Consider the following 14,627-nt stretch of genomic DNA (forward strand, 5'->3'; position numbering starts at 1 on the left):
TGGAGCATCAATTTAGCAAATTCTGGTTTACCACCGATTAAACACTTTTCTGGTTGAGCCCTTACATACGCTGCACTGCACTTAGTTCACCTGCGTGTTGCTTGCCTGTTTTTGCTTTGCAGATATGTATGGTATATATGTAATTTACATGTAATTACATGTGACGTTCAGATGTGCCCAGATTTACATGTTCGTCCTATGCACAGATAACAACATAGTTAACAGCATGAGCTTCATAGCAAACAATGAAAAATAAAACAATTTGTTTTTCTAAATTAAATAAATTTACAGTATTTAAATAGATCTTATACAGCACTTTAAAAAAAATAGCTTTTCATTTAGTCTAATGGGGGCTGTGACAGGGGGCATATAAATGGCTCATGGGGCTTTATTTGTGCCTGCATACTTGTATCTGTATTGGTTTTAATGGCTGTGCTGAATTTTCTGAATACATATTATGGAGGCACCTATGCATCTGCTGTTACATCTTCTTGCTCATTTATCTGTCTTGTAGGTCAGAAGCCGAGGTCTACCTGATGACCATGTCGGTCCGGTGAGAATCATTGACATAGAAGGAGTTGATGCCAACATGTGCTGTGGCACCCATGTGGCAAACCTTAGTGACCTTCAGGTAAGTAGATCCATTGCAGTAGGACCTATTGAATGCAGCAAAGGAAAACATTTATTTTAAAATTTTGTATATGTAAGAATCATATATACATTTTTATTATCGACATAAAGCAAGTCCATATTTCAATCGCCACATTACCTGGCTGGAATTATGTCTACCATAATGATCTCACTCCATGTGATAACGGGCATATCCGCTTGGAGACAAGCATGGTATTTTGATGGGGAATTCCAATTGTGCCATTTTCCAAAATATTATATTCTGTGTAAATACATAGTAAACATTATGTAGATGCCCTGCTCCGGAATAAGCTACAAATCACACTGCCCTGCTAAAAAGAGTAAGTGCCTGGGCTAGAAAATGAGTAAGTCTGGTGTAGAGGGGCATTCTGGGTAACTATTCTCCCCCACCCCTGTGCTTGCCTATGAGGCTGAGAGCAAAATTGTGTGATTGAAGTTTTCTGCTCAGAGGTATTCCTTAGCTGAACCAATATTCATGAGAATGCACCTATTAATTCAGAAGGAACTTGTACCCTATGGATATTCGCTATTGAGTGGTTTAATGATGTAATTGGAGAATTGATAGGTTGCGTTGTCATGCATATTGAATCGGTTCACAAAATGGCTGCCTGGCCTGTGTGTAGATGATGGCTGCATTTTAAAGTGTGATAAATAACAGAGGTACAATCCAGGCACTACTTCAGATTAACTTTATTTTACCATAGGGGGTTTCAAATCCCCCTCAACTCCAAAATGTACCTCCCTAAACTTTCTTGAAGAGTATAATTTCTGTCATCCCTCCCCTAATCTGCTGTGTGAGCTGCTCTTCTATAGCTCTGAGGTGACTTAGACCATGCCCATCGCCCTCATCGATTGGATCAAACTTGTCATTATTATTGTCTCCCAAAAAATTCTTTAAGGTCTGACATTGTGGCTAGATTGCACTGCATCTTTGTCCCCCACATTGTATGAAGTCCACAGTGACAGTCAGTCCCACCACCACCTAAAATGTTGCTCGATCCCATGTTTTGCTAATCTACCCTATACCCAGCTGTGGGAATCAAAATGGCAGTTTTAACATATTTTATCTGTTCTTTATTATTCTGTAAAATCTTTTGAATAAGAAACATGCAATTCGGAAATATGGCAGCATCCATTAAGCAACTTCTGAACACGTTTTTGAGTAACCAGAGCACTGCTGACATTCAGAGGATGCAAGACAATACAACCACCTTAAAATGTGATGACAGTGGTGGTGTTTATAGACGTGAGTGTAAGCCCTCAATGCCTGCTCTAACCTGAACTTACTTACACCTAACCATTTCTGAAATGTGTTTTTACTAAGTTATTGAATCAACTTGCTTTTGTTTACCCTGTTTCCATGTGTGATAGCTGCCAGTGCCCCATATGCAGCACTGACGGTCAGGGCTGTTGCAGAAATGTGTGTTAGATAAATCATTTGTATTGTTCAATCTGTGTAGCCAGGAATAATCCTGAAAGGTGGTTTCTGCCTTAAGATCACTTTAATTTATTAGTGTGTGTATGCCAACCTGCAACCTCTACTAGATACATTGCTTTATCTTCTTTGCTTCCTTCTGGGGTTTTTTAGCCATGTGTTGATATCCGCAGAAAAAAGAACTATGTCAGATGATATAAAACCATAGCTGAAAAGAGCCTGAAAGATAGAGCAGAGTATTTAGTAAATGTTGCAGGAGGGTGTGTGCAAGACATGTATATGTCATCTGAAGGTGGAAACCCCTTTTAAGTATCCTGAGTTAGGGTGGTGAACTGCTGGTGTTCCTAAGAAACTATGACACAATTGTGATTGTTATGACTACTACGGGGTCCTACAACATAGGGGACTGTGACTCTGAGGATAACATGTGCTTCTAGATTCAGCCTTGGATCCAGCAAATGCGGACAGTAGAAGGAATGTGCATGTAGTTCAGCCACTTGTATCAGATTGTTAGAGATGTAGTCACGATATTGCAGTGTTTGGTATTGTCAGTGGGAGTATCTCTAATATACTGGAGGTGTGGAGTGTCTTGAAGAGTCACTTCACAGTGTTGTGATAATGGGCAGTAATGTCATATTCAATATCATATTTCTGATATGTTTTCCCCTATTACTTCTGCAGGTAATTAAGCTTTTGGGTACAGAAAAAGGGAAGAAGAACAAGACAAACTTAATATTCATTGCTGGAGAAAGAGTGTTAAAATATGCTGCTCGGAGCTACAGCGTGGAAAAGTCTCTAACCTCATTATTAAAGTAAGGAACATTTTACTGTACTGTACAACTGTGGAAAAGTTGCAAATCAGTGTTTATAATAAAAAAGGGCATTCTCAATAACACCAGTGACATAAGTTTGTTACCAGCCAGATCTCACTAATACTTTGGCTGAACCCAGGAAGTCTGACTTTAGTGACACAAGAGAAGGTTACTTTCAATGGATTCTGCTCTTTTCCCTCCATGTATTATTTTGTACTAAAACTGAGACCTCTCCAACTCATGTCATGTGATAGATTTTGAGAATGCAACTAAACTAGGGTTATTAATACTGTTTTTTGGTACAGGAACGGACCTGAGGAGCATGTTGAATCCGTGGAGAAATTGCAGAAATCTGTGAAAGCTCTTCAGAAGGTAAGGACACAGCGTGCTAACTTTATATTGACTGGATTCATTGGAATAATCTAATTGTTGTCATATTTTCTTAGGCTCTACTATTTATGTTAATAGAAACAAACCAGCCATATACAGTCATGGCCAAAAGTTTTGAGAATGACACAAATATTATTTTTCACAGTCTGCTGCCTCAGTGTTTATGATGGCAATATACTCCAGAATGTCACGAAGAGTGATCAGATGAATTGCAATTAATTTCAAAGTCCCTCTTTGACGGGACAACGAACTTTATCCCAAAAGCAACATTTCCACTGCATTTCAGCTGTGCCACAAAAGGACCAGCTGACATCAGGTCAGTGATTCATCGTTAACACAGGTGAAAGTGCTGACGAGGACAAGGCTGGAGATCACTATGTCATGCTGATTTAGTTAGAATAAAAGACTGGAAGCTTTAAAAGGAGGGTGATGCTTGAAATCATTGTTTTTCCTCTGTTAAACATGGTTACCTGCAAGGAAACATGTGCAGTCATCATTGCTTTGCACAAAAGGGCTTCACAGGCAAGGATATTGCTGCTTGTAAGATTGCATCTAAATCAACCATTTTGTCGGATCATCAAGAACTTCAAGGAGAGGGGTTCAATAGATGCGAAGAAGGCTTCAGTGCGCCCAAGAACGTCCAGCAATCACCAGGACCGTCTCCTAAAGTTGATTCAGCGCTGGGATTGGGGCACCACCAGTGCAGAGCTTGCTCAGGAATGGCAGCAGGCAGATGTGAGTGCATCTGCACGCACAGTGAATCAAAGACTTTTGGAGGATGGCCTGGTGTCAAGAAGGCCAGCAAAGAAGTCACTTCTCTCCAGGAAAAACACCAGGGACAGGTGCAAAAGGTACAGGAATTGAACTGCTGAGGACTGGGGTAAAGTCATTTTCCCTGATGAATCCCCTTTCAGATTGTTTGGGGCATCTGGAAAAACGCTTGTCCGGAGAAGGAAAGGTGAGTGCTACCATCAGTCCTGTGTCATGCCAACAGTAAAGCATCCTGAGACCATTCATGTGTGGGGCTGCTTCTCAGCCAAGGGAGTGGACTCGCTTACAATTTTGCCTAAGAACTCAGCCATGAATAAAGAATGGTTCCAAAACATCCTCCAGAGCAACTTTTCCCAACCATCCAAGAACTGTTTTAAGACGAACAATGCCTTTTCCAGCATGATGGAGCACCTTGCCATAAGGCAATAGTGATAACTAAGTGGCTCGGGGATCAAAACATCGAAATTTTGGGTCCTTGGCCAGGAGACTCCCCAGACCTTAATCCCATTGTGAACTTGTGATCTGTCCTCAAGAGGCAGGTGGACAAACAAAAACCCACAAACTCCAAGCATTGATTAGACAAGAATGGGAGAGGCCATCAGTCAGTATGTGCCCCAGAAGTTGAGTAACAGCATGACAGGGCGAATTGTAGAGGTCTTCAAAAAAGAAGGGTCAACACTGCAAATATTGACTCTTTACATAAACTTAATGTAATTGTCAATAAAAGCCTTTGACACGTATGAAATGCTTGTAATTTTACTTCAGTATAACATAGAACATCTAACAACAAGGTCTAAAAACACTGAAGCAGCAAACTTTGTTAAAACCAATACTTGTGTCATTCTCAAAACTTATGGCTATGACTGTAGTAAATTAACTTTTTGTTATAAAGGTTTATAGACATTTCTGGTTTCCATCTCACGTGTTACCATTTTCTGAGCTCTGAAAAACATAATATGAGATCATTGATGGAGAAAAGCAGTAAATATGCACACAGGGGGCCTGATTCATCTTTGGATACAACTTGCATGCAAGTTGCGTTTTAAAACAAGTGCAAGTTTCAAAATTTCTGTTTGAATCTGGGTGTACGTACGCTCTGCCTAAACATTACTTGCAGTATGTAGATATACAGCACAGACTGCAGGATATGTACAATCGTCTGTATATTTATTTTTACATTAAGTATATAAATCAATATGCTTTTAATACATACTGCACATACAATGCGTTGTTTAGCGTCTCCCTTCCGTTCATACACATGTTCTGTTCTGTGCTAGCTAGTAGCACACATAAGTGTAGTTTTTAATAGAAAGACTATGCCGTGTCAGTCGGCACTTGTACCTTAGCTGGTGCAAGTGGTACAGCTGAAAACTGGGACTTTTAATCATTCGCATCTGTTTTTACATGTCATTCTATGTTAGTGCGCTCCGTCTCTCCTCTCCTCTCCAGTCGGAGGCAGTTGTGTTACTTGAGATCAGACATGGATTGCATGCAATTTCGTTCATTGGTGTACGGTCCGTTTTGGAGCATGTGCAGTGCTATTTAGCCAAGATACATGAATCAGGCCCAGGGTGTTAAAATGATGTGTGAAAAATAGTGCGGTAGTCAGCAGATCATGTCCTCCTTTCTCCCATTCACATGTGGAAACATAGTTTTGTAGTTTCAGACTTAGGGCTAGATTTACTAAGCTGCGGGTTTGAAAAAGTGGGGATGTTGCCCATAGCAACCAATCAGATTCTAGCTGTCATTTTGTAGAAGGTGCTAAATAAATGACAGCTACAATCTGATTGGTTGCTATAGGCAACATCCCCACTTTTTCAAACTCGCAGCTTAGTAAACCTAGCCCTTAGTTTTAAGTCCATCTGCTATTACATTGTTTGCAGGCCAAAAATGATCAGAAATCGTGGTTTGATTTGATCATGGAAATCCAAAAACCTGGTTAGCAGATTACTGCATTGGTACGTATGTGTATGTGGAATCCAGGGGACCATCAGGCTGTGTTCCCGATCCCTGGATAACCAGATCTGTGCCCTCTGGCCTTCCATGTGCTCCGTCACACATCTGTCCCACAATGCATGGCTTCATTATCATAAACTTTATTCAGATTTGGCACAGTTAGATGAGCAGTTATTATTGACATAATAATAATCCATAATCCAAGCTAATAAAATAAAAGGGACACCCAGGTGAGATTTATGCAAACTATTGTGAACTACCTTGTTATCATATTTACATATTAGAAATGATGCTGTAAAAGCTAGGGATGGCTGTGTAATCACATGACAATTTAGTGTTATTTGTATTTCAGAATAATTTGACTTTATTGCGAGATCTTGCTGTCCTTACAGCCCAGACTTTCAAAAACAGCTCAGCCAGGGGCAAAGTATTCTCATTACACAGGTGAGATTGCTGTAATACTTACATTCATGTGACCTGTATTGTTAGGGCTACTAAAAGGCATAATCCGATTTAATGCAGCACAGTACTGGCTGATGTGTTCTGTTCACTGTTTCACCCTGCACAGACTCTGGTGTAATGGATGTAGTGGTGGTGGTGAAGGGTAATCAGCATGGCTTCCTGATTAGGCAACATTACCTTCAGCAAACAGCACTTGAATTGACATTCTTTGTAGAGGCACCTACATAAGGATGTTTTGTAGAGGACATTATGGAGGAAAGCTAATACGTTCAAATAGCAGGAATCGGGTATAAATCACCACTACCATTAACTTTCAGTTTATCTAAGTTTATACAATTGAGACCATCAAAAGCAAATATGTAATTGGTATTTATAAGATGTTGCACAGGTATTTGCACAATATTAATACAGTGTTATTAGTACTATTAATCTATATTATATATTGTTTATATTGTTATGTGGGACCCTGTGAATGCACATGTCACCTACACACAGTAGAGGCAGTTGTATTGTTTGCTGAAACAATATTCATGCTGTACATTAAGAACTAGAGACATTATGGATATAAGTCTACACTCTCGCAATAGGTACAATCTTAGAATCAAAATAAATAAAAAAATAAATTGCCTGATTATTTTTCCTATTAAAAAATAGATATTGCATCAAAACAATAAATGTGTCCATAAAGCCGTCTTTTTTTTTAAAAAAAATTGAGGTGTGAACAGAGTACAGATGGATGCTTGTGTAGAGTGATTGATCTGTGTGAAGAGATTGCCAAGACAGTGAATGCACATGATAGAACAGGGCAAGAGAGGATAGTGATGTCCTACTCTTCCTTGTCTCTGCATGATCATAAACTGTGGTAAATGGCTTGTACGCACTCAACCTGCGTCTCTCATACATACTATTGCTCTCTTAAATGAGCATCTGCCTCTCCATTCGCCTGTCAACAAAGCAGAGCAGATGAGAGGCGGATTAAAGGACATCCTTCTGAAGAAGCCCTTAGGTCTGAAAATCCAACGTGAAGGAAAATGACACAATAATACATCAAGCAATAATTATAGTGAACAGTAGTATAAAGAGACAAAGAATCTAATAGATGGTTATATATCTCAAAACAAATGTACATTATTTGAGGAGTTTAGCCATTTCGTAACAGTGCTATACTGACCATAGGATATGTAAAGCTGCCATACATATCTCTATATAGACCAATCAGCAGCAACATTAAATCCACTGACACGGAAAGTGAATAATCTTGATTCTCGTTACAATGGCGCCTGTCAAGGGGTGGGACATATTAGGCAGCAAGTGAACCGTCAGTTCTTGAAGTTAATGTGTTGGAAGCAGATAAAATGAGCAAACGTAAGGATCTGAGCGATTTCACAAAGGCCAAATTGTGATGGCTAGACGACTGGGTCAGAGCATCTCCAAAACGGCAGGTGTTGTGTGGTGTCCCTGATATGCCGTGGTTAGTACCTACCAAAGGTGGTCCAAAGAAGGACAACCTGTGAAACGGCAATAGGGTTCTGGTCGCCCAAGGCTCGTTGATGCGCAAGGGGAGCGAAGGCCAGCCCATCTGGTCCAAACCCACAGAAGAGCTACTGTAGCACAACTTGCTGAAAAATTTAATGCTAGCTATGATAGAAAGGTAAAAATCCAGAGAAAATCCGCTAGCGCGCTGCTGTTAACCATTAAAAAAGCTGCTATTTCTAATTGTACATAAAAATACAGAATTTCCAGTTACACATTTGCCAATGTAACATATAAGTGTATGACCCAACAATAGAGACACTCATTGTTTAGAGTTAAGACCATCCTATTAGCAGAAGCGCCGTGATGTGGCGGGTGGCTTGTCTTGCACTTGCAATTGTGTGTAACTGAGATTTCTGCATTTTTATGTACAAGTAGAAAGAGCAGCTCTTTAACTGTTTAACAGCGGTGTGCTGGGGAATTTTTCTCTATTTGCTCCTTTCAGGATAACTCCACCCTTTCAAGCACCTGCTGTTATCCTATAAACTGATTGAGCAACTTTCCTCTCTGTATTGTATGATAGAAAGGTCTCTGAACACCCAGTGCTGGGGTGTATGGCCGCAGTCCGGTCAGAGTGCGCATGATGATCCTTGTCCTATGCAGAAAGCGCCCTTCAATGGGCACGTGAGTGCCAGAACTGGACCATGGAGTAATGGAAGAAGGTGGCCTAGTCTAATGAATCGTGTTTTCTTTTACATCATGTGGATGGCCGGGTGAATGTTCATTGTTTACCTGGGGAAGAAATGGCACCAGGATGCACTATAGGAAGAAGACAAGCCGGTGAAGGCAGTGTGATGCTCTGGGCAATGTTCTGCTGGGAAACCTTGTGTCCTGACATTCATGTGGATGTTACTTTGACATGTACCACCTACCTAAACATTGTTGCAGACCAAGTACACCCCTTCATGGCAACCGTATACTCTGATTGCAGTGGCCTCTTTCAGCAGAATAATGCGCCCTGCCACACTGCAAAAATTGTTCAGCAATGGTTTGAGGAATGTGACAGAGTTCAAGGTGTTGATTTTGGTCTCCAAATTTCCCAGATCACAATCCGATTGTGGGATGTGCTGGAAATATAAGTCAGAGCCATGGAGGCCCCATCTCGTCACTTATAGGAGTTAAAGGATCTGCAGCTAATGTCTTGGTGCCGGGTACTACAGGGCACCTTCAGAGTTCTTGTAGAGTCCATGCTTCGATGGCTCAGCGCTCTATTGGCAGCACAAGGGGTCCTACACAATATTAGGCAGGTGATTTTAATGTTGTATACTTGGTTTTCTTGTTTCCTTTTTCACTTTTGGTACAAATATAGCACGTGAGATGGGAGAGGCAGAATATGTTTGTATAATTCTTCACTGACTTACTGTAATAACTATTATTTCACCTCCTGAACAGGAAAGAAGGGGATAACGAATTTATGAATATTATTGCCAATGAGATTGACACAGAGGTGAGTTCATAGTTTTTCTGTAGGTACCAGGTGAGGAATCAAGATTTTTTTTTTATGTACTCTTATGTCTTAAATTATGCAAATATTTTATTCTTTAATGTTATGTTTAACTACCAACCACACTCTTTGTTAAGAAACTTTTCCTGACCCCCTTCTCTTCTGTCTGTGGAGGGTTTTTGCTGGGATATAAGTTACCCACATAAAGACTGTCTCCATCTGTGGCTGTACAGCTGTGCATGTGTGGACTTGCAAGATTGATAGTGTGCATTTCCTACCCCTTCCGATATCTGGCCCTGGGGTGGTGGATGGGACAAGACCATGGTGCAGCAAGGCTACTCTGCGGGAACCTTGCAGTTGTACAGTGACAGCTACACGCACAACATTTAGAATGCATGTGTTTTTATTGTCTATGTATGATACTACTATTTTAGTTTCATCTCTCTGCATTTTTTTTTTATTTTTTTTTTATAGACTTTTAATCCAGTTACCTATATAAAATTCGGAGTAGGTCACAGAGCAAACAACAATACCTGCTATTATCCCATTTGACCACTAGAGGGAGATATATACATAAATATTATATAATGGCAAATAATATGTAAACATTTTGGCACAGTAATGCTTTACGTACAGTTTCATCAGAATTTCAGCAATTGCACTTATGTGGTCTCCGCTCTTGGGAGAAGCCTCCGCAAACTATAAGTGCATCTAGGTGTGTTTACAAATCTGAAAAGGCACCCGCGTGCAAGAGTGTAAACAACATGCCAAGGTCTAACCTCCTCCTATCACTTTAGAAGCACCCTTTGTTGTTAAATAACACCTTCCCATTTATTGCCTGAAATACTGCCTGGTTTACTAATGACATCATGGCTGTCTTTATTACATTTGTTGCCTCTTGTGTGCAAGGCTTTTTTATTGCATTGGTTTGAGTGTGTGCTTCTTCACTGAAGTGCAACATCAAGGTGCAAAATGAGTCCCATTAAAAATAGATGATGAGGCTCAGAAAGTCCCCAGCTCTGAACTGGTGCAAAATTCAATAATTATTTTTTTTTTAACAATTTTGCTCCAGCTTTGCACTGCACCGCAGAGCCTTGAACCTGTGGTGCGTCTACTCCATACACTGCGAGGAACACTCTTGCTCTGCCTAACTACTCGCCTCTGCCTGTGCAAATGTTGCTATCTTGCTCTTTGGCAGAACTCTAGGCACACTTGTGTAAAGTGACGTGCACTGCGGGACCAAAGCTTTTTGCACTAAACCTCAGCTATTTTGTGCTTTTTAAATTATCTCCATTTAGTCTTTTAGTGCTAGACGGCATAAATTGAATTGAATCGCTTGCTTCCAGCAGTAGTTTAGAGGCCAATTGAAAGTCGCTGGCTGTTTCTCTGCACATTTTATAAAGTGGATTCATAAAATAAATACCCGAGAGAGAAAGTGAGTGTCTTATTGCAACATGCAATACAGACATCTGCATTCCAAGGAAAAAAAAATGCATAGCACTGCCATCACTCATCATAAGCTGAACTAGTTTAGAGTATATCATTTTCATTAATACCAGATGCCTCATTCTTCCTCAAACTGATTAAAAGATAAGCCATTCTAAGGAACGTAACTGGGTATAAATATGGTACAGCTCTGAGCACTGCACAGACACTATAATATATACTATGTAGTGACTTAACAAAACATTTGCTTTAATTCAGATGAGTGTACAGTTACCGCTGCTTGAGTGAGAATTGACTAAGGGATCATCTGCCCATAATGAAAACAACGCATTCATTTTTTAACAAGCATAGCATGGACTAGTTATAGGCAACCTGATAGTCTTTAAAGGAGCCGCATTTTACCCTTATTCTCGGTAATAGGTTAAAACAATACATTTAATCAAAGAAAATGACAGTATCTGTAATAGCATGCCAGCTGGTATTATAATCAAGTGTTACAAGCTATAACAAACAAATCAATAAAGCAGGAAGGTGCTGGGGGCCGCAGGTGAAGGCTCGGAGGGATGACTGTGGCCTCAGGCTTGCCTCTTGCCCATCAGTGGACAATACAGTCATGGCCAAAAGTTTTGAAAATAACACAAATATTGGTTTTCACAAAGTTTGCTGCTTCAGTGTTTTTAGACCTTCTTGTCAGATGTTGCTATGGTATACTGAAGTAAAATTACAAGCATTTCATAAGTGTCAAAGACTTTTATTGACAATTACAAGTTCATGCAAAGAGTCAATATTTGCAGTGTTGACCCTTCTTTTTGAAGACCTCTGCAATTCGCCCTGGCATGCTGTCAATCAACTTCTGGGCCACATACTGACTGATAGCCGTCCATTCTTGCCTAATCAATGCTTGGAGTTTGTAGGAATTTGTGTTTTTTGTTTGTCTACCCGTCTCTTGAGGATTGACCACAAGTTCTCAATGGGATTAAGGTCTGGGGAGTTTCCTGGCCATGGACCCAAAATTTTTGATGTTTTGATCCCCGAGCCACTTAGTTATCACTTCTGCCTTATGGCAAGGTGCTCCATCATGTTGAAAAAGGCATTGTTTGTCATCGAACTGTTCTTGGATGGTTGTCAGAATTTGTGGGTTTTTGTTTGTCCTCCCTTCTCTCAAACTCCAAGCATTGATTAGACAAGTCAGTATGTGGCCCAGAAGTTGATTGACAGCATCCCATGGTGAATTGCAGAGGTCTTCAAAAAGAAGGGTCAACACTGCAAATAATGACTCTTTGCATAAACGTAATGTACTTGTCAATAAAAGCCTTTGACACTTATGAAATCCTTGTAATTCTACCTCAGTATATCATAGGAACATCTGACAAAAAAGTCAAACACTGAAGCAGCAAACTTTGTGAAAACCAACACTTGTGTCATTCTCAAAACTTTTGGCTATGACTGTAGTGTCAGACAATTTTTTTTTTTTATGTTTTGCATCAAAGGTCCATTGTACATTGATTTAAAAGAAATAAATAACTGCACAGATGAACCATTTTCAGTAGAGATCTCTGAACTTCAGCCACCTTCAATTTCATTTTTAGTATATGTTTAACTTCATTAACACAATGAAGCCTAAACAGAGGGCAGATCGCTCATGTGTCCAGCCAAAGGGCAGGAGTGAAGTGGCACATTGAATGTAGCAGGGCTGTCAGTCAACAGCTAATTTAATTTTCAGTAGATACTGTTTTTGTAAATTCTAGTGGACCAGAAATAAAAACATTTTATGTGTTCTAAAATGAACATATTAATCCCAGTGTTACCAATGACCTACAGTATATCTATGCATGCAGTGATTTAAATAATAGAAGGAACATTTCATGTATGGGCAATACCACATTGTCATGATGGATAAATCCCTCTTATGTTTGACATAGAATGTCATTTTTTAAAACGAATAAAATCATATGACAAAAACAGAGCCAGTTAAAAATGCAAATATCAGTCCCAAACTCCCTACAGACACTCATCTAAATGTCTAAACCACATACATTTATTTATGATTCCTACTGATTTGTATTGTGTATTGCTTAAGTTGAGCTTATAGAACTCTTCAAATATTGTAAAGTACAACAACTGTTTATCTTATCCTATCCATGTACTAATTCTGTTAAACATGGCTTTTTGTCACCTGAATAAATAAATATAAGAAACATTAAACGTTAAGTGACTGCTCTTAAGATGAGCACAGAAGTATCACGTAAAGCAACTAAAATTGAAGTGCAATGAGAAGATAAGTGAGTAGTTTTAAACACTTCCAGAGTGTGGGAATAACTGTTCGTCTGAATTATAATGCAATAGCCACTTGGCATTGGTATAGCTTTCATCATTCTGGAGAAATGATGAGTGTCCCATCTGTATACAGCTGTATGCACAGTGAGAGTATTAGGTGATAGATACATATGGTAAAATTCTCTCTGTCTCAGATATGTCTCAGCATGAACAAATCCTTATCTGTTCTGGCAGAGTATAGAAGTGATATTGAAGTTGTGGTTACAGCGGAGGAGGCAGGCTGTACGGGAAACTTGATAGGTCTTGAAATAGTGATTTTCCAAAGAAGAGTCCATTGAGTGTAGGCGGGAGTGTAGGAAGCTTATCATACAGGAACTTCTGGTAAGAGGCATCCATGTGGTAGTTGGTCATGAAGGAAATAGAGAAGGTAAGCTCCAGAAGCCACTGCTCTGATAAATAGGAGGCTCGTTGCACAGTTGGTTAAATCGGATAGTTAAGGTCTAAAGGTGGATAATGTTGTACATGTTGGTACTTGTGAGTAATATACCTGTGACGTTGGAACAGTGCAGAGAGATTTGTGTCTCTAAGGACATGAACTTAGGCAGGTATTGTCCTTGGTGTCCTTCTCAGAAGTTATTACCTTCATTTGATGGAGAAGATAGGATCGTTCAAATCAGACTCTTCAACACTGGGAAAATAATAGAATAAGAGACTGCTTGCAACCTGGGAATAGGAGAACAGAGGTTCTTTGAGGAATGCAGATGTTTCATTAGTGGTGACTTAAACTAGTTAAAAGGGTGGCTGAAAATAATTGTAGGCATCTGCAGCCAAATCTGTGGTCACACAGTGACACCTAAACGTCCTTGACCAGATCCTCTCTTCAGCCTCACTCCTCTCTCCTATGTCTACCATGTCCTTCTCTGATGTGACCGTATCTTTCTATAACATTACACTCACTGCAGGCCCAGCCAACACATCATCTCCAGCAATCCAAGCCCAAACCTCAGTACACCTGTATTATCCCTTGCATGCAGCTATAGTCCCCTACAACCCTATCCTGTTGTCTTACTGTACTGAGCTCCCTCTCGCGGATCAAACCTACATTAAGTCCCTAGTACCCATCCAGCCGACAACCCCCATAACCTCTCTCCCGCCTTCAACTTGTTTCTCTGCCCCCTCCCCTCCTTCTTTCACTGCTCACATCTTAGCCACCTTCTTTAAAGGCAAAATTAAAGCATTCTCAGTTCGCTAGATCTATCCGTCCAGCCCAATTTATTCTCCATTCACCTTCTCCATTATAGAGGACAAGGTCTTCACTCTGTCTCCTTGACTCTGCATTGTCCTCATCATCATCATCATCATCATTTATTTATATAGCGCCACTAATTCCGCAGCGCTGTACAGAGAACTCATTCACATCAGTCCCTGCCCCATTGGAGCTTACAGTCTA

At 40.0% G+C, this 14,627-nt stretch overlaps 2 protein-coding genes across 3 annotated transcripts in view; one reads left to right on the forward strand and one right to left on the reverse strand.

The window, feature by feature from the left end:
* Nucleotides 1-14,627, reverse strand: part of IFI35 (interferon induced protein 35) — a 721,240-nt gene that overhangs the window by 149,401 nt on the left and 557,212 nt on the right. The window lies entirely within an intron of this gene.
* The window catches only part of LOC142094855 (alanyl-tRNA editing protein Aarsd1-B-like), a 51,456-nt gene that overhangs the window by 25,151 nt on the left and 11,678 nt on the right, over nt 1-14,627 (forward strand). For both annotated transcript variants that reach the window (XM_075177425.1, XM_075177423.1), the window contains 5 exons: nt 515-631; nt 2,768-2,898; nt 3,204-3,270; nt 6,368-6,459; nt 9,403-9,457. In XM_075177425.1, coding sequence (XP_075033526.1) covers nt 515-631; nt 2,768-2,898; nt 3,204-3,270; nt 6,368-6,459; nt 9,403-9,457 — 462 coding nt within the window. The remainder of the gene's footprint in view (nt 1-514; nt 632-2,767; nt 2,899-3,203; nt 3,271-6,367; nt 6,460-9,402; nt 9,458-14,627) is intronic.

This window comes from Mixophyes fleayi, chromosome 6, assembly GCF_038048845.1.
Source record: "Mixophyes fleayi isolate aMixFle1 chromosome 6, aMixFle1.hap1, whole genome shotgun sequence".
In the NCBI taxonomy this organism is placed as follows: domain Eukaryota; kingdom Metazoa; phylum Chordata; class Amphibia; order Anura; family Limnodynastidae; genus Mixophyes; species Mixophyes fleayi.